This window comes from Phodopus roborovskii, unplaced genomic scaffold, assembly GCF_943737965.1.
Source record: "Phodopus roborovskii unplaced genomic scaffold, PHOROB, whole genome shotgun sequence".
In the NCBI taxonomy this organism is placed as follows: Eukaryota; Metazoa; Chordata; class Mammalia; order Rodentia; family Cricetidae; genus Phodopus; species Phodopus roborovskii.
Window position 1 is genome coordinate 67,443,343 of NW_026126418.1, and position 22,537 is coordinate 67,465,879.

A 22,537-nucleotide genomic window follows, 5' to 3' on the forward strand; every position below is an offset into this window, starting at 1 on the left:
CATTTCCCCTTAGCTGCTGGGGCAGGGTGTTGACAGTAGATGGTGCTGGAAGGCTGAAAGGGCCCTGCTTCCTAGCCTGTCTTGCTTATTTTTGGTCCTGCTGGATCTTGAGAATGAGTATGATGACTACATTCCTTCCACCCTGTGTAGAATTGCCTCTGGTTCGGTTATTTCTACCTTTCCACCTGTGTTAGAAGTAAAAACTGGCTGGGCACTGTGGAGCGTGCCTTTAATCCCAACACTTAGGAGGAAGAGGCAGGGGGATCTCTGAATTTGAGGCCAGCCTAGCCTGGTCTACAAAGTGAGTTCTAGGAGAGCCAGGACTGTTACACAGAGAAACCTGTCTCAAACAACAACAACAAAAAACAAAAGATAAACAAACAAATAAAAGCTGACTATATTCAAAGATGCCTTGAGTCAACTTAGGTCCAATTACAAATGAAGAGAAAAACATCAGACTCCTGCTAATGCAGGCTAGTCTAGCTTCCCCCATCCCCGAATCTGGCAAGCTACCCCAATGCACCCAAACTGTATGTGTAGAGTGGAAAATTACTAACATCCTAACTTGCCTGCAAAGTCATGCGTCTGGACTCTGGTGTGATCATTCCTTGGTCTGTTGTTGGTTCCTGATTTGGGATGAATAGAGAAAAGTCTCATATAGCAGCCCATCTCCCAGGTGATTCTAGATCTCATCAGGCTGATAACTGAGATTAACTACCACATACATATAGGAACTTCAGCTAGTCATTCCTCATACTGCATACATATTATAATCATGGTCCATAACATTGTCTGCGAGGGCCTAGCTCTGTGCAGACTCCAACCAAGTCCCTGCAGAGCAGCTCTTCATTCTTCTGTTTCTGTGCCTCCTCAGGAGGAAGCAGGAGGCAGGGAGACTTCCCTCAGTGTGGGAACTGAGGCCTGACATAGACTAGCAGCTCCAGGGTGTCCTTCAACACCAGGGCTGATCCTGGCTCCTGGGGAGGGTGGGAGCACAAGGGGCCCTTGTGTCATGCTCTTGGCTCCAGATCCCTAGGTCTACTCTGAGAACGTTCTCACTGGACAAGGGTGCTCAGAAGTGCCAAAGGCAGTCATGAGGTTAATTCCACAAATTAGCTCCTCCATTCACACCCATCCAAACAAAACTGCAATCTCCTGGACAGAGTGGGGTGGACAGTGACTTTGGTGTGGGTGGGGGAGGGCAGGATTGTGCTTCCAGAGCAAGCCACTCCACAACAAGCAGCAGCAGCAGCAGCAGCAGCAGCAGCAGCAGCAGCAGCAGCAGCAGAGCTGAGCTGGGACCATGCAGCTGCTGACATTTGCTGTGGGGCTGGGTCTGCTGTTTGTGGTTCCAGCCATGATGCCTCCTCTGACTCCTGCTCGTGCTGAGCAGGTGATGGCCCTGGAGAGGGAGGACTGAGGGTAGGAAGTGGCTTCCAATGTCAGACCTTGGCCTGGGTGAGTCTCAGGCTTACTGATGGGAGCCACAGGTGATGTTGAAGAGGTACCCTCTCTTATGGCCTTGGTGGGACCTTTTGTGGTGGGAGAGGAGCTTGAGCATGCATCCAAGGCCACAGTCATGGCTTTCTTCTCATTGTGGTTGCTTAGAAGCTAAGAGGCTGTTGAGGGGGTCTTGCTAGATGGCCCCTGTCCTGGCTGTAGCCAGCACTGATATCCAAGAATAGGCTTACTTCCTCCCAGTTTGTGGACTTTAGAGAAACTTCTTCATATTTTTTCCAAAAAGTTGGTTCCAGGTTTTCATCCATTTCAAGGTCCCTGTGTCTTGTGTATCTGTGGAGGCAGCTGATTGATTTCAGGAGAATATTGATCAGTCCATTTCTTAGAGGAGGCAGCACAAGCTGGGGAAGGAATTAGGGACAGGGATCTAGGGAAGTGTCACACCTTAGCGATTTGACTCTAGACAGTGAGGCAGTTCATGCTCAGGTGGGGTAGTCATGTTTATCTCTGGTTGTCTCCTCAGCCATGTCCACTCTGCTCTGTCCTCCTGCCCAGCACTCTGAAATTAAAGGCCAGCTCTGTCCTCCAGATCACAATTCTCAAACCCCTCCGGTCAGAGCTCGTCCCAGGAGGCGTTTCCTCCCAGGAGGTGTCTGTCCTGCCTGCCTGGTGATATCTACTGATGATGGAGAGGGACAGCTATGACCAGGACTTCTGCCATTCTAGCATCTCAGACTCCTCCATCCTGCACTGAGTCCCTACCCCGTTCTTCTCTTGCCTCTGGCTTCTCTTTTCCTGGCTCCCTCTCTCCCTGCAACTGTGTGTACTTGTGGCTTCCTACTCCAGCTTTTAGGGAAGTGGTACATAAAGCGCTGGGCAGGAGACATGCCTATTCCTGAGTGGAAATGGAGAGACCCACTGCCTCCCTTCACTTTTGAAAGAAACAATTTTGAGGAGCTGGAGTTCAGAATGAACCTGACGTGAGTAGTCTCTGTGGAGGCAATCTTTTGCTGCCGCTAAACAATTCCAACCCTTGCTACATACATGCTGCCTCACCTCAGCTAGTCACTCAGGGAATATGGTATCTTTCTATGTTGCATCAGGTGACCACTGGGAGGGATGCTTTCAGGACATTGAACTAAGTTCATGATCTAAGGTGTCTTCACCTGCTGTGTTCACCACCAGTGCTGAATATGATAAGTTTTCTACTACTGCATTGCTGTCTTCCTGAGAAGCCAGCATGGGCTCCAGGATTGGGAGTAAGGAAGGACTCTGGGTATCCTGGGGAGAGCCAGACTTGAACCCTGCATTCTAGGAAACCCATTGGCTGCATTCCGTTCAAGCTGGCCCTGTATGAGGGAGAGGACCTTGGCACATTCCTTACCTGTAAGTCGCTGGGTTCCAATTCTTATTTCAGTAAAGGCTCAAAGGGAGACCTTCAGCTCACATGACTGTGTTGCCCACAGGGTGGAGGCACCTCATCTACATCCACTTCCTGCCTGGGAAGAACTTCGCCATTGCCTACTTCAGGGGCAAAATGAACTATTGGTATTTCCAGATCATGATGCTCATGGGTGGGTTCTAGATTTTTTTTTTGTGTTTGAGCATGTGTCCTGGGCATAGGCATGGACCAGGTCCATGTCTTCCTGCCCAGCTTGCTTCACCCTCTTCCTTACCAGAATCTACTCCTGCACTTCCTGGATTTGGTTTGGTGGGTTTTAAGCTCTTGGTCATCTCATTTTCAGCTCTCATATGATCAATTATTGTGACTGAGTCTTTGGTCCACTTTGATCCATCCAGGACTTTATTGTCCCCTGCACCCCTGACCCAGTCAGTCTTTGGTATGGTCCTGCAGGGATCTGGCTGGAGCCCATTGGGACATTTGAACATCTAGACATCTGAAGACATGTGAAGTTGTCATGGTGGCAGAGGTGAAGATATGATATCCAGAGGGTGGATCTTGGCACATTGTCCAATACCCTATTGGACACAGGATGCTCCCAGGAAGAATATTGTTTTCCAAAGGCCAACAGAGATAATCTTGGAGAGCCACATGTCCGTCATGAACCTTATAGCTCTCACCTCACTTTTAACTTCTGCTGGTGTTCTCCAGTGCTATGCCCTGGCCCTTCCTGACATATACCTTCACAGGGCTGCCTCTCTGGCTCTTGTCCTGCATTCTTTGCTCGTTTCCCCATTCTACTTCTTGTCTTACCACACTTGGCCTTAACCTCATGGAGGCTTTGGGCAGGGTCTTGTCATGGATCAAGGAGATAAGGACAGAAGTATTTCCCACTGGCTGCTGTTGTTCTTTTGCTATAATTATCACCTATGAAACACAAACAGGAGGCTCAGTGGAGTTTATTAGTGGAGGGGAGAGAAGGGGGGTAGCTGGTGGCCAACTGAAAGCAGGAGAGAGGGAGAGAGAGAGGAGGAAGAGAGAGAGGAGGGAGAGCAAGAGCAAGAGCAAGAGCAAGAGCAAGAGCAAGAGAGGGACGGGTTTGCTTTAAAAAGGGAAACTAGCTTTTGCTTGCATAACTGAGTCCCCTGCACAGCCAGGTAAGTTATGATGTGGCCATGAGCATCCTGCCCATCGTCAGGGGGCGGGTTCAGCAGACTGCTGGGTTCCAACAGCTCCACCTTCAGATCATGAAAAGGTCTGTAGGTTGGAGTTGGGGTGATGCAGACAACTCTGGCCAGGAGGGACTCAGGGTACAGACTCTGAGACTTAGTATCCCAGGGGAGAGGTCAGAACCGAGGATCTGCCAGGGGACGCTGGGGGAGCTGAGGATATCACTCTGCATGATGAGCCTTTCTTGGATGGGGGATGGGCTCTTATGACCCAGAAGATGGGGTTCCACTAGGACGGGCTGGGGCCCGATTCAGGGAAAGGAGTGACTTATGGCTTGACTCTTTGTTTTCTCACCTGATGCTCCTTTAGTTTTGGAGCTCAGGGCTTTTGCCTTGGAGGGGCTGGGGCAGGGTGGGGCAGGGCATCCCTGAACCCAGGAAGAGTGGCTGTGCAGAGAATCCTACATATTGTCTCCTGCTTACCAGGACTTGGAGGATGGAGCCTCAGAAGGGAGCCATCATGGGGGTTTCAGTTCCACAGCATGCTCCTTCAGTCTAGTGTCTGGTATTCCTAGGAAGCTGCCTGAGAGCTTCCTCCTAGCTGTCCTTCCCAGGTCTAGGCTGGGGAGATAGATGCTGTGCCTGAGTACTCCTAGGACAGCATCTCTAGTTAGTTATCACAATGCCTGGGGCTCTTGGGAGGAGCTGCCTGCTTCCAGCTCCTCTCTTCTCTGTGTGTGTTTAGAGGCCCTGCCTTCCTACCATTCACACTCACCCCATCTGCCCTGCAGGCCGTACTCTGAATCCAAACATAGAGTCTCTGAAGATCTTCAAGGCGTTTATGAGGAGTAAAATGGGGCAAACAGCCAAGACAAAGAAGCCTCCCCATGCTGGTAATGAGTGGGCTGTCCCTCACTCCCATCCCAAGCCTCACAAGTTCTTTAGACAGGCATGCTGCCTGTCTAGCCCTCATCGCCTTCTGGTCTACAGAAGCCTGTGAGTTACCCAGAGACTCCTAGTGCAAAGGGAGTTGCTGCAGAGACCTGGCAGAAGCAGCAGTGTGGGCCCTCACTGCTCTCTCCATCTTGGCTGGAAAACTAGTGTCAAGAAAGGAAAAGGCAGGGCCCAGAGCCTACACCTCTTCCCAGAAGGCCTCTGCTTTAAATAAAGCTGGTCAATGTTCCCTGGCCACAACATCTGATAGGCTCAGGCTTAATTTTTAACTTTAATTTTTTTGTTTATAAGTATTTTCATGTGTGTGGGTGCATGTATGATTTGTATGTGTGTACATGTAGAGGCCAGGTTAAATTTCAGTGTTGTTTTTCAGGTGCTGTCTACTTTCAAAATGACTTATTTTATTTTTTACTTACAGACCATATGTGTCTGTATGAATGCATGCTACATGTACATGGGTTCCCACAGAGACTAGAAGAGAACCCCAGATCCTCTGGAGCTGGATTCCAGGCAGTTGTTGAAAAGTTTCTGCACCCAGATTAGCTTCTCTGCCAACACAGCAATCCAAATCAGATCGAATCAAACCGAATTAGAAAAAGCCCATGTTCAATGGATACAACACTCCTGGATGGCCTTCTATCCCCCCTCCCCCAGAGTGGAGATGGGAAAGAAAGATGGGTGCAGTTTAAATACCCTGTGGGAGTGACCTTGAACATCTCTGGGGGAGGCGTCATCATTTGGTGAGTTTTCTGAGATGCAGCAGGGTTTGGAGGGAGATAGGGGAGGGAGGCTTGGGTGGAACTTCCTCCATAATATTCCAGACTCTTTGAGTACATAGATGCCAGGGGCTGGGGTGAATCTTCCACCAGAACAGTTGTGAACTGCCATATATGGGTGCTGGGAACCACACTGGGTTTCTCTAGAAGAGCAGAGCTGAGTCGAGCCATCTCTTCAGCCTCCACTTTGATTTTTTGAGACAGGGCGTCTCATTGGCCTGGAGATCACCAATTGACTAAGCTTTCTGAATAGCAAGCCCCAGGGACCCTTCATCTCTGACACTCTAGAGTGCCTGCTACCATACCTGGCTGTTTGTGTGGAGTTCAGGTCTCCATGCTTGTGAGAAAGCACTTTATTGGGACATTTCTTCAGCCTTCCTGGCTTCATTTTTTTTTTTAAATTATGAAACTGTCGGCCATTGGTTATGGTTTCTTATTGGCCAGCTCTGACTTAACTATTATCACATTTTTCTATTAATCTAAGTATTTCCACATGGTCTTGGCTTACTGGGAATGCCAGACTTGTGTATCCTTTGATGTTACATCTCTGCAGAGAAGAGAGCTATTTCCTCTTTGTCCATGCTTATATTCTGATTCTGCCCAGCTACGTCACTTCCTGCCTGTCTGTACAGACCTCCCGACCTCTATGGTTAACTAGTGGCAGTATCTGCCATGCTACACTACTTCCTGCCTGGCAAATCAGTGTTTTACCAATCAACAAGACAAACATTTATACAGAAGAACATTCCCCATCATCTCCTCTTTTCTGTCTAAATAAAAAGAAGGGTTTTAACTTTAAGATAGTAAAATTACATATAACAAAACAGTTATTAAGAAAGAACTATAATTACAATATTTAGTACATTAACATTGTCAAGATTTAAAGAAAATATTCTATCATCTATCCTATCTTTGTGAGTCTAAATTCCTATATGTAACTTATCTTTAATCCTAAGGAAAACTATAACCATAACTACCTGTCTTAAACTCCATCAAAGATCACAGAAGGATAATATATAAACTCTAGAATTGATAGAAACTTGTTGCTTGGTCAGTCACTCGAAGTTTTTCTGTAATGTTCTATCTTCCATCCCATAGTCCACAGTGTGTCTGGCAGAGTCCTCAGCAAAACAGGGAATTTCAAACTGTTTGCCTGTATTGGCAGTTTTTCAGTTACTTTTCTTTGTGTCCTGCAGACTGTCTGGCAGACTCTTCCATTAAGCAGAAACCCTGTAGCAATGTCCATCTTGTTTCAGCAGTCACTTTCCTGTGGGTCCTGCACATCTACTTTATAAAGCATATAGTTAAACAGTCTAGACAATAGCAGTATCTTATCCAAATAGCTAGCCTTGCCATATCAGAAGCAAACTTCATAATGAGTTTCTTCCATGTCTATCTTCCTTTCTGACGCAGGCAGTGTTACCAGGAGCAGTTATGTCTCACGGTCAAGAAAAACCCTAAACCATTTTAAATGCCATATTCTGTAGGTCTTTGAAAGGTTTGAAGAATGCCTATCCATTTTAAATATATCTCTATATGTCTATAAAAACCTATCAAACCTAACTATAAGTTCTGACTATTATAGGTAACTATCTATAATTTGTACTTAATTATACATGATATTTTTAAATGAGCTATATAAACACAATACTTAAACAAGAGGAGAAATATACATGTCACAAAATTGGTCTTAAATTTGTATCAATAAATGAAAATCCGTTCCAAACAAAGTATTCATTTCTATACCATAATCTGCTTTGTACCTTTAAAAGACATGGGTTGTGATCATTTATAACCAACCCCATTTAAATGAAAACAATCATTTATAGACAATATTTGGGAATTTGGGCATCATTCTTTCCTGCTGGTTGGGGATGCTGTAATACCATGGGAATCCTAAGAAGATGCAGAAAGCCTGGCTGTAGTCTGCAAGGCTGCCTTGTCCCAGCTGTTTTGAATGCTGGATCACTTGGGACCCTGTTTCAGGGGGTCTTGCTTGATCAAACCATGATAGTCTAGAAGGAATCCAGGCTTTTCATTTTCTGTGAAAACAAAACTAGAAATTCTTTTCCCCAGTAACCTGTCCTTAGACTTAAATTTTGAAGTCAAAGCATTTTAAAAATAGACAAATTGGATTAATTCAGCAGCATTGATAATCAAGTGTATTATAGCAATTATTGTTCCTTCTTTAGCAATTGAGCCATTCACAGACAACACAATAACATACAGTATCCAGACTCTGTATTTCCCATCTTTAGGTGGCTTTTTTATTATTCTATTTCTTTTACTTCAAATTTTTCATTTTTTGAGACAGTATTTCTCTGTGTAACGTTGACTGCCATGGAATTAACTCTGTATACCAGGCTGCCTTTGAAATCACAGAGATCTGTTTGCCTCTGCCTCCCTAGTGCTGGAATTAAAGGTATGTGCCACTACACCCAGCTACTCTCTTTTTTCTTAAACCTCTTTATCGTGTTTCTTTTTCTCTCCTCTGTCTTTACTGTAATTCTCTACCTTTTTTTTAGCCACAAGTCTTGTATCTGCTAAACAGCATTGCTAAAATTAAAGCAGCAGTAGACAAACACCAGTTGTGAACATGATCACTAGGAAGGAAGGACTTTACCTTACACCCTTAGGTCCTCACACAGGTGGCGTGCCACAGCACACAAGGCTACAGGGCTCAGCAGTGGGCAGCCTGGGAAGATGGAGATTGGGATGGAGCTGGAACCTGTGTAGTAGCTAGTGAGGGAAGCAAAGAGTGATTGGTGTTGCAGAGAGGTAGGTGCAGGTGGCTAGTATGAGTTACTGCAGAGTCACATCAGCCCTCACCGCCAAAAGTACATGACCAGCTGATCTCTCCCAGCACCAGACCTTGGAAACTGCAGGGGCAACACCAGGAGATCAGCAGAAGAAACTTCCTACTCCCCAGTTCAAGGCTGCAGCTGCTGCACATGGAACTGGCACCAGGTGGTGCAGACCATGCAGGGAGACGGGTCCCTGGGACACTCACTTGTGAAATCTTACGTATAGATTCACTTCCCAAATGAAGTCCATTCACGGTAGAAGATGTAGTGCTCCTTCAGTGGCAGCTTGTAATGTGTATGACATTCTTGCCCCAAATGTACACAAGCAGGGGAAATGGGTCTGCAGTGCCTTGTTCCAGACTTGGGAGCAGAGTTGCTGGAGAAGGCTGGCAGAGGTGAAAAGTGTAGTGAGTGCTACAGGGCTCAGGGTGGACACCTGGCTCTCAGTGGCTGGTGATGTTAGTTAGCATTCGGAGGATACTTTGGAGCTATGTGTCCTCCTTGGGTACCACAGTGTCCAGAGCTGCCCTGTGAAAATGGAGACGGCCTGGGTCATTGTACTGAGACAGCCGTCATTTGCAGTACAACTGACAGTCTGTATCTTAGCTGACTATACATAAGTTTGTGCTGGCTTGTGTGTGTGTGTGTGTGTGTGTGTGTGTGTGTGTGTGTGTGTGCGTGCACATGTGAGGGTCAGAGGAGAACTTGCAGGAATCAGTTCTCCCCCTCTACCATGTGGGTTCCAGTGTTCAGATTTGGCATCAAATATCCACTGAGTCATCGCACAAGCTCTCTTTCTTTTAAATTCTTTTTTCATTTCTTTTGTGTCTGTGTATATACTGGATGTGTGTATCTGTGTGGACATATGAATTTGTATATGATGAGATCGTGTATGGGTGTGCTTGTTTGTGCACACTGAATCAAGAGGTTGAGAAAACATGAGTTTCTTCATGGCTCTTATATATTGGGCTCTCACTAAGCCTGAGCTCGATTCAGCTAGGCCAACTGGCCAGTGCACTACACTTCCCAGGATCCTCCTGTCTCCCAACCCTCAGTGGTCAGATTACACGCGCACCATTACAGCTTGATTTTATTGAGTTCACGCGCACCATTACAGCTTGATTTTATTGAGTTCAGGTCCTCATGCTTGAAAACTGAGTCATCTCCCCAACCTTGCCATTTTCTTTTGATATGATAGTAAATTGTCCCCTCTGTCTGGCCAGAGGGGACATCTTATACTGGACAATGAGCTGAGTAGTTATCTGGCCTCCACACTCTGGATACCAGGATCCCACCCTTACTACCATGCAGAAGCACAGGTATCTAGATGTATGCAGCCAGCTGTCTACTCAGAGCAGGACCATAACAAAGAATGACTAGGAAAGTAAAAGACAGACTGGAGCTTGGTAGACAGGAGCGGTTGTGAACCTCCCACTTCAGGACTGGTCACACCACGGTTGAGGACTCCCAAGAGCTAACAAATCCCTCTCCCAATGAGCCCAGGATCTTAGGAATGGAGCCCAGGGTGGGAGCTAAAGCAAGGGGAGTGGGAAATAGTAACTCACTCTGTACCCACTGCCCAAGGACTTGAAACCAAGCTCCCACAAACTCAGGCAGAGCAGGACTCACCCATGATGAGCAGCATCCCAGAGGTGGTCCTGTCTGTTCTGATAGTGCAGGAGACCTCCTCCTGAAACAGGAACCTGATGATAACAAAGCCTTTCAGCTCTAAGGACAATGCCAGAAACTGAGCCATATAATTGTCCCCTGTCTCTCTGAAGGCTTGGTTCAAAGGAAGGCCCTTCACCTGAACACTTACACAAATGGAAGACACTTTGGTGTTCTTTGAATTCATCCAGGGTCAGCTTGAACGGACACATCCAGTGGATTTCCTAGAACACAGGGAAAGAGGATGATTGTCTCCTAGACTTCTGTCCCATCCTTCCCTGTTCGCATCCACACGACCTGACATAGAGTGAGCCAACCCTTCACCTGATGCTTGAACCAGTGCTATAGGCACAGGATACACCATGGCATGAACTGTTATCCCCTCCTAGTGTGTTCTGTGTCCACAGAGAAGAAGGTAAAGGCAGATTCAGAGCTATAAGCCACACATTCTCTGAGTCCAGGTGAGTATCTCTAGCAAGCAGACACAGCTGGCCCTGTAAAAATGGTGGATATCAAATGGTCAGAGAGAACAGTTCCCAGGCCAAAGACCACCCTGCTAAGTGCCAACTGGACTTCACTGTCCTGCAGATAATTGAAATGCAGCCCAGACCTTAATCTTGTTTTCACAAATTCAACAGCATGAAAAGAAAAATTCCTTGAACAAATCATGGGTGTCTGGAGTTCAGTTTGCATAAGCCTTGTATTACAACACAAAAATTCCAAACAGTACTTTTGAAGAAAGACAAAGGCTGAGAAGTTAAGAAACAGAGAGGTGGCTTGTGATGTCACAGATAGCTTCCCTAAGCAATTACTCAGCCTCTGGGTGCTTCCCAGAGGACAGACAGACTTCATGCTACCCCTCCCCCTACTTCTGTGGATTGCTTGCTGCAATGTCCTTCTGTGCAGACATCAGCATGAAGGTAAGACAGGGCAGCTCACTGACATCCAGCTGTGACTCTCCTCAGCTAACTGTGATGCTCACCCTGTCCATAGGTCCGCTCTCAGAAACACCAGCCTACCCTCAGTCTTCCCCAGCTCCTTGGAGTCATCAGACTGTCCTTTCTCAGTCCTTCGATCAGCAGGAGCAGCTGCATGGTCTCTGTGTTTGTGCTGTGCTCCTGGCTTCCCTGAAGCTGCTTTGTCCTATACTGAGTGACCCAGGAGGCAGGACCTGCCTGCTCTCACTGCACAAAGATCCCATGGTGTGCATCACTCTGTTTGCATGGAGCCCAATGGACTGTACTAAGTATTGTCATTAGCCATCATGACTGTCCTTTGAATGCAAGGAAGCTTTGTCCCAAGGGAGAGTGCTCTCAGAGAAGGACATGCCTATCCCAGGACCTAAGACAACAATAGCCAGATCCCTCCAGGTCACAGGGTTGTGCCTTCAGTTCATGATGAAGTTGGTCAGCTCACACTAACTGCCAATTAAGAGGACTTGCCTGTCTTCCTTGTGATGTGTGGCTTGGTCTCTGTGACTATTCTATCAGATCCTGGCACCTATTCCTGTACTCAGTGGAGCAACTTGGAGACGATGATGTATTTCTGAGCTGTATTACACCTAAAATGACAGTTGTGTAAAATGATACATAATTTAAAATATAAAAATGAAGTAGTAGGTCTTATTGAGGGTTCCTCTGTTCAGAAGCAGTCCCGTGTCATCCACTACACAAACTGTGGCTGACCCATGCAGTGGAACATTGCTCAGTCATGAAAAGAATGAAGTTCTGACCCAAGGGTTGTAGGCTGTGGAGCCAAAGGGTGGGAAGAGCTGGGGTGTAGAAGGGAGAAGGCTGATAGGGGGCGCATGTGAGTTGAACTGGATCTCTTACAAGGAGAAAGAAAAATGTCTGGAGGGTCCTGAAAATGCCTTGGTCATTATCTTTCTTTGATAGATATAGGTATCATCTTCATTGTGCCTGGACATCTTCACAGCTGATTCCAGAAGAAATGTTGGGATGAAGTTATTGACCCTCCATAGGTCTGCCTCTGCTCTAGTCATTTTAGAAATGTGAGTTGAGTCCCCATGCTCATGAACACTCAGGAGACCTGAACTGAAGCCTACTTGGGGAACAAGTCCTGGGAGCTGAACAGATTCCATGCCTCTTCCTAAACAAACATGCTGAAACAGATTATAAGTAAGGTAATCTTGCCACTATTGCCCACAAATTGAGCAGGATTGTGACATCAAGGTCTCAGACAAGCAAAGTCCCTGGAAAGTGGAGGGGTTGAAACAATTGTACTGCACAAGTCAACCAAACAAATTTGGAGGAAGTTGTGAGCTCTGATAATTATTGTTCATTTTCCTAGGATCATCTGGGAGGAATAAGGATGCCAGTAAAGGTGCTAGACAGGAACGTGGCAACCATGGTTACTTCTCAGAACCACTTTGGAGCTGCCAATGTTAGAAGAGTCCATGACATTATGGGACTCTCACTGGTCTTATGCTGTGGAAGACTTTGTGTAGAAGTTTCTGTTGGGAAGAGTTCTTAAGAATCTATGATCTTGGCAAGTGGGGAGATTACTCAGCAGTTAAGAGCAATGGCTGCTCTTCGAGAGGACCCCGGTTCAATTCCTAGCACCCACACTGCAACTGAAAACTGTTGCTGGATTTTCTTGTTCCCACCAGCCTGGTCACAGAGCCACTTCAACCCCAAAGAAACCTGCGGGCACTATATTATGTATAAAACTGTTGTCCAATGTCTGAGACTTCTGATTGGCTAGCTGTGTCTTAATTATTAACACATTTCTATCAATCTATTAGTTCCATGTGGTCTAATCTTACCAGAGAACACCTGGCACATACTTTCCTCGAAGTCCCCACATGGGGACTCTTTTCAGTTCTTCTCTGCCTATTTTTCCCAGAATCCTCCATGTCTCCTAGTCCCGGCTAACTTCCTACTTCAAACAGCATTTTATTCATCAACCAATAAGAGAAACCTATATACAGAAGGACATCCCCCATCACACAACTATCCATAATTCCAGGTACAGGGGATCTAACACCCTCACAAACATACATGCAGACCGAAAACCAATGCACAAAATGAAAAGAATCTCTGATCTCTCATCCAGATGTGGTGGGACATGCCTTTAATGCCAAAAGTCTGTGGGCAGAGGCAGGTAGATCTCAGCCCACCTGGTCCATAAAGCAAGTTTGAGGCTAGCTAGAGCTATACAGATGAACCTTGCATCCAAAAACCAAAAAAGAAAAAAAATCTCTGATCTCCTGCATATAGCCATGTTCGAGATCACTCTCGGGTCCAGTCACCTCCTCTGGAGTACCTGGTACCAAGGCCAGAAACAAATCCAGTCTCCAACTCTAGCCAGTTCATCACATCCACCATCTCAGAGCCCTTCCTCATAATGGACCCCAGACTTCAGTTCTGTCCAGTACAGTCCTTTGTCTACAGATGTTGGACAGATAAACCATCAGAGGCCCTTCTACTCAAAGGAAATATGATGCCAATAGACAAACCATACTGGGTCCAGGATGCCCAGAGCAGGTGCCTGCAAGCCAGGTAACTCTGCTTAGTGGAAGGCCATCCTGATGGCCAGAGGTATTCAGGTAAAAAAGATGGGGAATAATCATTATAAAACGACAGAGCTAGCAAAGGCAAGGCACATGATGCTTCCACAAGGTGTAGCACAGTAGAAACCACTGCCTGTGGAGGACATCAGAAACCTCCTCAGAGAAGAAACGCATTGCATGGCCCAAGATTCTACATGTGGTGCTTCCAGTGGCCCAAGGAGGCCAGAAACCCTGACCCAACCCTGCCAATATCCATGGGCCCGGGAAGTGCAAGGTCATGATGGAGTTACCCTGGCACCGAAGGAGGTTTGGTTGAGTCCTACTCCCCTAGGAGAAAAGAGCCCATCATCACATTTGGCTTTCCATAATACAGGGTGCAAACTCAGGATGATTTTGAGAAGTACACTCCTGACATTAGAGTGTGTTGGCATGGAAAATTCCTGGAGAAGGGCTGTGGGATCACCTTTTTCCTTGAGGCCTGTTAGCCACTATTCCATGAGGACAAAGGGCAGAAGAGGCAACGAGAGCTTTGTATGGCCCACGAACACAGTAGAAATAGCCTTTTTCTATCAAGGTGCTTTGTGATGCAGCCCCAACTCCTTCTTCAGGGTTTAAGCAGGACACTACAGCAAGCAAAAGAGACTTTTTTCTTAGGGTATCTGAGGGCAAATGAACCAGTTTTCTCACATACACTGTTCCAAGCAACCTATTCTATTCTATTCTATTCTATTCTATTCTATTCTATTCTATTCTATTCTATCCGATCCTATACTATACTATCCTATCCTATTTTTCTTTTCTAATTCTCCTGTTCTAATTTTAATCCATCATAGCTTCTTCTCTGTCCTCTAAACTATCTTTCATACAGGAGCCTTGAAGCAATAAATAAAAATTACAGAGTTACCTCCCATTGGTCAAAAACACATTCCTAGGTTAAGCGATTAGGAGCAGAGCCATTTACCATGGCAACAGAAGGATTTCAGGATTTCAAGAGTACGACTGTGACAAGAGCCTAGTGTCCCAGTGTCCATAGGACTTTTGTCAGCTAGACTTGGCAAGCAAAGAATTGGCATGCTTTTTTTTTTTTTTTTAGGGTGATTTGTGTAGCAAACTTGGTTAGACATCTGCAGCTCTGATCTTGTACATAGCTGTAATGTTTTAAAGTTAAGATCTATTTACAAAAACCCTTTAGTCTAATTTGAACTTGTGTGAGGTAAAAATGATATAATGTTTGTTGTTAGTCTGAGTGAAAGGAACAAAACAGGCTTATATTTATATATATATATATTTATTTATTTCTAATTTTACATATCGAAACCAGTTCTGTCTCCCTTCCTCAGAACAACTTCTAAGTGTCTACACTCCTCATGGGACAAATAGATCTAGTTATAAACATGTCCTAGTATATTTTCTACATGTCCAAATCATACATGTAAATGAAAAGTCATTTCCTGACCATCCACAGATATGTTTGCTAAGATGGAATATTGTCATGAGATAAACAGAAACTAGTGGGATAACACCCAAAGCTATTCTTAGGGAAGAAATGAAGTGGCACATGAGAGAAATTACAGACGCACTCAATAGGCTTTTCAAGTCAGTGGTCCTGTGAGCCTTGCTAGACTAGATTGGTTAACAATCAGAGTCTTGTGAGTGGACACCTGGATTATCAATTGTCATATGCTGTATATTTCCATGGCCACCAGCATTCCTGGAGACTGCTTCAGCGAGCTTTATTACAGATATATGAGGGCTGGGGACATTAGCAGGGGAATAACTTAGTTTGCATTAAATAGGACCCTCTTATCATAAGGATCCTAGTACAACTCTTAGTTATCATCTGTGGAAGCATGGTCATATTTTCACACTCCTAGCATAATATCAAATTGCCATATGGGCAAAAGGGGAAATCCTTCAGCAGGGAACTGTGTCAAGGGTCATACTAGAGATAAGTCATGCGGCAGACACAGTCTCGAAATAAGGTCAGGTAGAGAAGAGGATGCCTTCTGCTGGGGCAGTAGGGAGTCTTCCATGTGGTCAAGCTTAGAGGGATCTGCCAGGCAATGGTAGACTGCAATCTCTGAACACCAAGGCCTCCCAGATAAATACGACAATGTCCAGGAGGACTGCAGGAACTAGTCAAAGCACTCCCCATTCTTCGAGGCCAGGGAGGGGTCCCAATATCATCCTGTCCCCATCATAAGCCAGTACATTAATCCATGAGTCCACCCTGACTACTGCCAGGATAACCAGGTGATCACCCCCTGCCAGTAACCTCCATTGGGATCTCATTTCTGTCCTGGAGCTCCATACACTTTCCCTCACACTCTTCCCACCACACTCATCATCTGGATTTGAGAGGACAGAAATCACTGAAGGTGCCTGGGGTACCAGAGGTTTTCACCCTTGCACTCAGCATTTTGTGGCCTTTGTGCAGAAAAAACACCATGAGAACCAGGAAGGAGCTGGACACTGGCTTCATCCTAGCCACTTTGCCAATCCTCCTCCTCTAAAAATATCCACCAAGTCTCCGGGCCATGAGACAGCACCCTGCCTAGTCCTCTCACCAGTCACAGCACGGAAAGACACCGAGGAAACGATGAAGTTCTTTAATGAGAAGCAGGGGAGTAGGAACAGAGGGAAGGGGTGGGTGAAGCCATGAGGGAGAGTGAGGGTGCTCCTTCTGTGTCCTGTGCTCAGATGCCTGGGTGGAGCAATGCTGTGAGGAAGGCCTGGACCCATGCATCCCTTGCTGTGGAAAGGAGGAGAGTCAGTGCAGCCCAAATGATTCATGCAGAGGAAATATAGGGATGCCAGGGGCTAGGCCCACCAGATATAAACAGGACAAAGGTCATTCTATCTCTCTCCCTGCATAAGGAGTCCCCACATTTCTCCATGCCCATGTGGGGAGAAGGGACAGGTGACTTCTGGGTAACCACATGGCCAGGGGAGGACAAGGAAGCTGTTGGACTCAGGTTTTCTCACACCTAGACAATTAATTCACCTTGGGCAGTTCTCTGAACTACATCTCCCAACTGTCACACAGCAGAGAGGGGCCCAGCAAAGCTCCAGGACCCAGGCATGGCTGCCACCTCCTTTAAAGCAATACAAGCCATAAAAGGAGTAAACATGGTAATGGAAGGGAAGGGATTAATTTCCCCTCTGCAGGAAACTGCAGGGGACAACACAGAGAGGCATTCTCTCCAGTTGCAAAGCAGCTGCAGAGTATCAGAGAGGGCAGATTCCTGATGGCCAGGATGAAACACCCATGATGGAATCCTGAACAAAATACCCACAGGTGGAATGTTTTCAGGCCAAGGCTGCACCTGTCTGCACAGGTAGGGAAGGTTAGAACACAGTGGCTCCGGAAGCCCTGTTGACCCCAGGACCAGAAATTCCTCAAGTGTCCCCAATATAAGCAACTTACCCTAACTGATTCCTGGGGAGCAGGTTTCTGTCCAAGAAACAGAAAACATGGTTCAGAAGAGCCAGGGAATTCAGTCAGAAGGCCAAGGCCCCTCCCATCAGCCATCATGTCCCCAGCCCCAAAGGACAAAGCTGGATGAGAGGCAGCCTGTCCTCCTGAGGGACTAAAGGGCTTCCCAGCCAGCATGGGGCTCGACAACATGGAACTTGCTTCCTACCACTCTGCTTGGGGATGAAGATGTCCTCTTCATTGAGGCCTCCAGCTCTCACAGCATTCCGGAAATCTTCCAGGGCCTCCAGGCTGATGCCTGGGTCTCTGCCTATAGGTGAGGCCAGGGCAACAAGGTGTCAGGGACACAGCTGGGGGGGAGCTCATCGAATCCTTCCCAGCCCAGAGGCCTTTGGGGTGAAGAGTGAGGCATCACCCACACATGTAGACACTTAACCCAGAGGCCTGGCTGTGAGAGGAGATTCCAGGTGGGGAAGGAAGACCAGAGCACCATGTTCCTCCCTCCATATCTTCTGGACAAGAAGACACAGGAGCACAGTGCCTTCATCTCAACTGAGTTTCTCTCAGGCAGCTTGGGAACAGTGCGGTCAACCTCCGTCTGGAGGAATAAGTCACCCTTGGCTGAGGGCTCCATGTTGTCTCCCTGCTCTGTGTGGACAAGTGCCCAGTTGCAGGGAGACCTCAGAGGTTCCGAGGCCTTTATCTCCAGGCAAGAAGGACAACGGTACTAGCTGTCATTGGGGCTGGTTTTCATATGGTGGCTCCTGGTTCTAAACCCATCCTTCTTAAACCTGGAACGCCAACAGTCATGAGTCTTTTGCCCATCTAACAGCAATGTGACTCACCTAGGAGTTTTGCCCCTTGGAAATGAAGCTTGTGCACTTTGTATTGCCCATATAAGATGTAGTGGTCCTCCACTGCAGATGGTATGATGTAGAAGACCTGAGTGCCCCCATCTGTGGAGGTACAGTGACATAGATCCAGAATAAGCACCTAATCCTACAACAAGGGTCCAAGGGTTCCTGGCACCTAGCCTGGCACCTTCAACTCTGATTCCCTCACTGTTGCTCAGGTCTTACTGACATAGCTTCTCCACCATCCCAGAATCTCAATTGTGAGTTTCCATGGGAGCCACACACATGGGAGATAGCCACGTTTCCGTCCTGTGTGTCAAACAGAATCTTCCTCTGGAACTAAATACATTCCTCTCCTGACTACCTCTATGAGTTCAGTCATAGCCAATGAGACATCCCTGGCAGTTGTATTAACTTGTCTTATATCAACTTGATACAAGCTGGAATCATCAAAGAGAAGGAAAGGCCAATTGAGAAATGCTTGCATAAGATTAGGCTGTAGGGGTGCTTGCAGGGAATTTTCTTACTTAGCAATTGATGGGAAAGGGCCCTTCCCATTGTGTGTGGCGCCAGCTCTATAAGAAAGCAAGCTAACAAGCAATGAAGAACAAGCATATAAGTCGCACTCTTCCACAGCTCCTGCATTATCTCATTTCTTGCCCTGCTTGAGTTCCTGTCCTGATTTCCTTTGATGATGAGCAGTGATGTGGAAGTATAAACAAAATGAGCCCTATCCTCAACTTGAGTTTTGTCATGGTGTTGCATCACAGCAACAGTAACCCTAACTAAGACAACTGCCAATTCTCTTCTAAGGCCAAGTCAACCACCCCTGATGCAGTATTTGGTGCCAGCCGTTGCCATGTGTAAGGAAAACTGCCTCGTGGTGGTTACCCTGGGTGTTAGCAGGCTTAGGAGAAGTAAAGGTTCTCAGGCCATGGGGCACCCTGGCCTCACATGTATCATGGGAGGTTGGGGACAGCCCTCTCAGGCTCAGGGACTCACCAGCTGTGTATTTGTCAGGTTCATCTGTCTTCTCTAGGACAGTGCTCGTCTCTCGGCACTGTCCTGCAATCCTGGAAGACAGAAGGTCTGTGAGACACACTGTCCAGACACACACCTCCCCTCCCATAACATGGTCTACCTGCCTGGTTCCAAGGTGGCCAAGGAACTGTAGGTTTTCCTGAGTCTAAGTGTGTTACCAGCAGGCCTCCTGAGCCACATGTCCTAGCCCCCTGAGTCCCTCAGTTGTCCAGGTCTGTGTCATGTCACCCGCTGCCTGCACCCTTACAGTCTCTTCTCACTCCCTTGGAGATCCTTGGGGCTACTTGGTTTGTAGACATTGTCTGAAGCAAACTCTCTTTGCTAACTTCCATGCTATGTGGCTCGTGTGGATCACCCTCTGTCCCTGGAGATATTTAGGGACCATTCCCATATTACTGTCACGTGGCCAGTTGAGGAAACCCTTCAGTGGGTAGGATTGGGGGAAAAAACAAAGGGAAGATTCCAGGCTAACTGCCAGGCCAGGGACTGCCCAAAAGCCAGATCCAGAGAAGAGAGCTCAGACAGTGTCATGTTGTTTAGGGGTACTGACATGGCAGAATCCTATTGTGAGATCAGACACGAAGGTAGAAGCCTCACAAATGGGAGGCCACACAAGTATGCGACCACACGGGTGAGCATCTACACAAAGAGGGGGTCACAGACATGACAGGATGCTACACAAGCGAGGTCACACTGGTGATAGATCACACAGGTGAGATTAGGCTAGGATTTCAGTGTCTATGCAGAGCCCTATAAGCTTTTTCCCTACGGCACTACACACACTCCCAGTCACTCTGAAAGCCTGGTCTCTGCCTCTCTCCCAAGCAGAATTTTACATTAGAGGGTGAATAGGTCCAGACTGCATATTCATTCCTGGTCTGGGAGTGAAACTCTTTCCCAAGAGCCTGGGTCACTGACAAACGATGTCCCATCAGAGTAGAAAGTGGGTGCCCTTTCCAGCGGGGACATCTTCTCCAGACTACCTGCTGACTCATGTTCCTCTCTAATTGGAGGCACCCTCAGTGGTACTGTTGGACCCAGCACCCCAGCTCACCCTGTGCACCCCACTCAGCTCCCATCTCTCCTGTGTGGGGGAAACTAAGGCCAAGAAGAATGCTACCAACTTAGCTGTCACACTCACAGTACATTGAACTTGACTTGCAGGTTGCCCCCTTCCAGGGCCGTGATGGTCATGGGAGTCACAGACACAGACCGAAGCTTTTCAGGAATCCACTTGTCAGATGCTGTAGCTTTCATATACCATGTCCCTGTCACCTGGAGAAAGCACCTTCCCATCAGGTAGACCCCAGGACTGCCCCTAGTCCTTAGTCCCTGCCTCTACCTTGGCTCTCAAGTTCTGGACAAGTGGACCATTTCCCAGGCTCCCTTTCTATCAACCCATTAAATAAATGGGCTCTACCAGAGCCACAACAATGTGGCCTTCCCCTCTTGCAGGTGTGACACTATCCCAGATCCCTGCACTCCTGGAGAAAAGTGAAGAGGGCTGGATATGGACTCTGGAATCCCCCAGCCCTCTGCACCCAGAACCACCCGACTGTGCTGTGTCTGGCATTCCTTCAGAGCAGGGTTCAAGCCTGGCTATAAAATGATGTCTCTTTAGATGAGGAAGGAATGGAGGACCCAGCTGTCACCCTCAGCCCCCCTATGTGCCATGCACCCCCTTGAATCTCCTGCCATCTCAGCCTCACATCTCGAGTCTCTTCTGTGGTAGGGAAGGTCTGGGCCTGTAGAGCAGCAAGCAGGCCGAGGCTGAAGGTCAGAAGCAGGGCCTTCATCTCCAGATTCTGTGCTCACAGGTGTCCAACAAGTCACTCTGCAGGCTGAGGAGACTGTGCTGGGGCCTCACTCAGCTGCTCTTTATATTGCTCAGCTCAGGGTCCTCAGGGAATTTGGCAAGCAAGGATGCCAGTTTCTTCCTGGCCATTCACCATGGCCATGTCCTCAATGGACCAGATAAAATGTCATCATTGTTGGAAGTTGGTAGGAAACGCTTAAAGTCCAAAGGATAATGGGACCCGGCTATTTGCAGTTATCCCTGGCAAGAAAGTGAGTCTGAGTTGGAGGTGTAGCCTCCCATGTCAGGAGTCCCTGAGGGTGAGTAGAGAGAACCCCTCCTGCACACACTGTGTGTTCATCCAGCTGGCCGACATGCTCTTTGACACAGTGGAGGCCACTGAAGCCAGGCAGTCTTGTGCTGCATTTTCTGGAACCTTCTTCAATCCCAGGGCAGGACAATGAATCTTAGATTCATCTTGGAAGAAGAGGAAAGTGGGAACCTGCTGTGTGACTGTGAAAATGTGTGTTTAAAGATGTGTCCCCTCCTCAGCAAGCCCATCGGCAGAGCAATGATGGATCAGACATAGAAGGAAACCTAGAAGGCTTGTGTGAGCACATATGTACACAGGCACACATGTACAGACAGTGAGCAATGGGACAGAGTCACAGGCTGAAGCTGCAAACGTGTCTCAGCTCTTAAGATTCCTTTATGCTCTTGCAGAGGACATGGGTTCAGTTTCTATCACCCATACAATGGTTCACAAGCACTTGTAACTCCAGTTCTAGGGGATATGATATTTTCTTCTTGCTTTCAGTTATCTGCATGCATGTGGTACATATGAACCCAGAGAAGTTCACACCTGGTAAAGGGTCTAAGGCACATGGTCTCCTGTCCCTGAAGCTAGCAGATAGCAGATGGCCACGGGTATTTTCTTAAAGTGTTTAACATCTTCTGGTTGGCTTACTGATATGCAATAAATATCAACTTGCTATGATTCAGAATAACCTGGGAAGAAATCTCTATTTGGAAATATTTGGAAATTATCTAGATCAGATTTATCTGTGGCTTTGTCTGTGGTATTGTCTTCATTGTTACTTGACAGCCCACTGTGGGCAGCACCATTCCCTAGGCTGGTCCTGAATTGTATTGGTGAAGAAGTCTAGCTGTGTACTAAGCAAGCAGGCATCATGGGTCCATTTATTTCTCCTTGCTATTGACTGTGGCTGTGATGTGACTGGACTGACTGCCTGGACTTTCCCTCAGTAATGGACTATGACCTAACACTGTAAATCAAATAAACTCCTAACTCTATTGAGGTTTTTTTTTTCTGTTTAGTTTTTAGTTTTTTGTTTTGTGTTTTCCACATTGTCTACAATGAACTTTTCCTGTCCTAATTTTATTTTTGTCAGGATGTTATCACAGCAATAGAAATGAAATCAAACTGTTGAGAATTTATTTTACTCCTGGTTTTTGAGTTTTTGAGGGTTCACTCTGTGGTTTCTTTTATCCAGACATGGTTTCCCTGTGTAGCCTTGTAGACCAGGCTGGCTTCAAACTTACAGAGATCCGCCTGCTTCTGCCTCCTGCATGCTGGGATTAAACATGTGCGCCACTGCTGCCCTGTGCCACTCTGTGGTTTCTTAAT

The 22,537-nt window shown here is 47.0% G+C and overlaps 2 protein-coding genes across 2 annotated transcripts; one reads left to right on the forward strand and one right to left on the reverse strand.

Annotated features, from left to right (window-relative positions):
• The first annotated feature begins 1,112 nt into the window (after positions 1 to 1,112).
• Positions 1,113 to 5,225, forward strand: LOC127222131 (lipocalin-1-like). The gene is made up of 6 exons (XM_051184015.1): positions 1,113 to 1,393; positions 2,305 to 2,438; positions 2,774 to 2,844; positions 2,925 to 3,032; positions 4,821 to 4,922; positions 5,020 to 5,225. The coding sequence occupies exons 1-6, from the start codon at positions 1,304 to 1,306 to the stop codon at positions 5,046 to 5,048; spliced, it is 534 nt and encodes a 177-aa protein (XP_051039972.1). The 5' UTR covers positions 1,113 to 1,303; the 3' UTR covers positions 5,049 to 5,225.
• An 11,234-nt stretch (positions 5,226 to 16,459) lies between these two features.
• On the reverse strand, positions 16,460 to 20,890 carry LOC127221921 (von Ebner gland protein 1). The gene is made up of 6 exons (XM_051183868.1): positions 20,804 to 20,890; positions 20,236 to 20,369; positions 19,056 to 19,126; positions 18,045 to 18,155; positions 17,408 to 17,509; positions 16,460 to 16,515 (listed from the first exon to the last, which is right to left on the reverse strand). Exons 1-6 carry the CDS (start codon positions 20,888 to 20,890, stop codon positions 16,460 to 16,462), a joined length of 561 nt encoding a protein of 186 aa, XP_051039825.1.
• Positions 20,891 to 22,537: the final 1,647 nt, after the last annotated feature.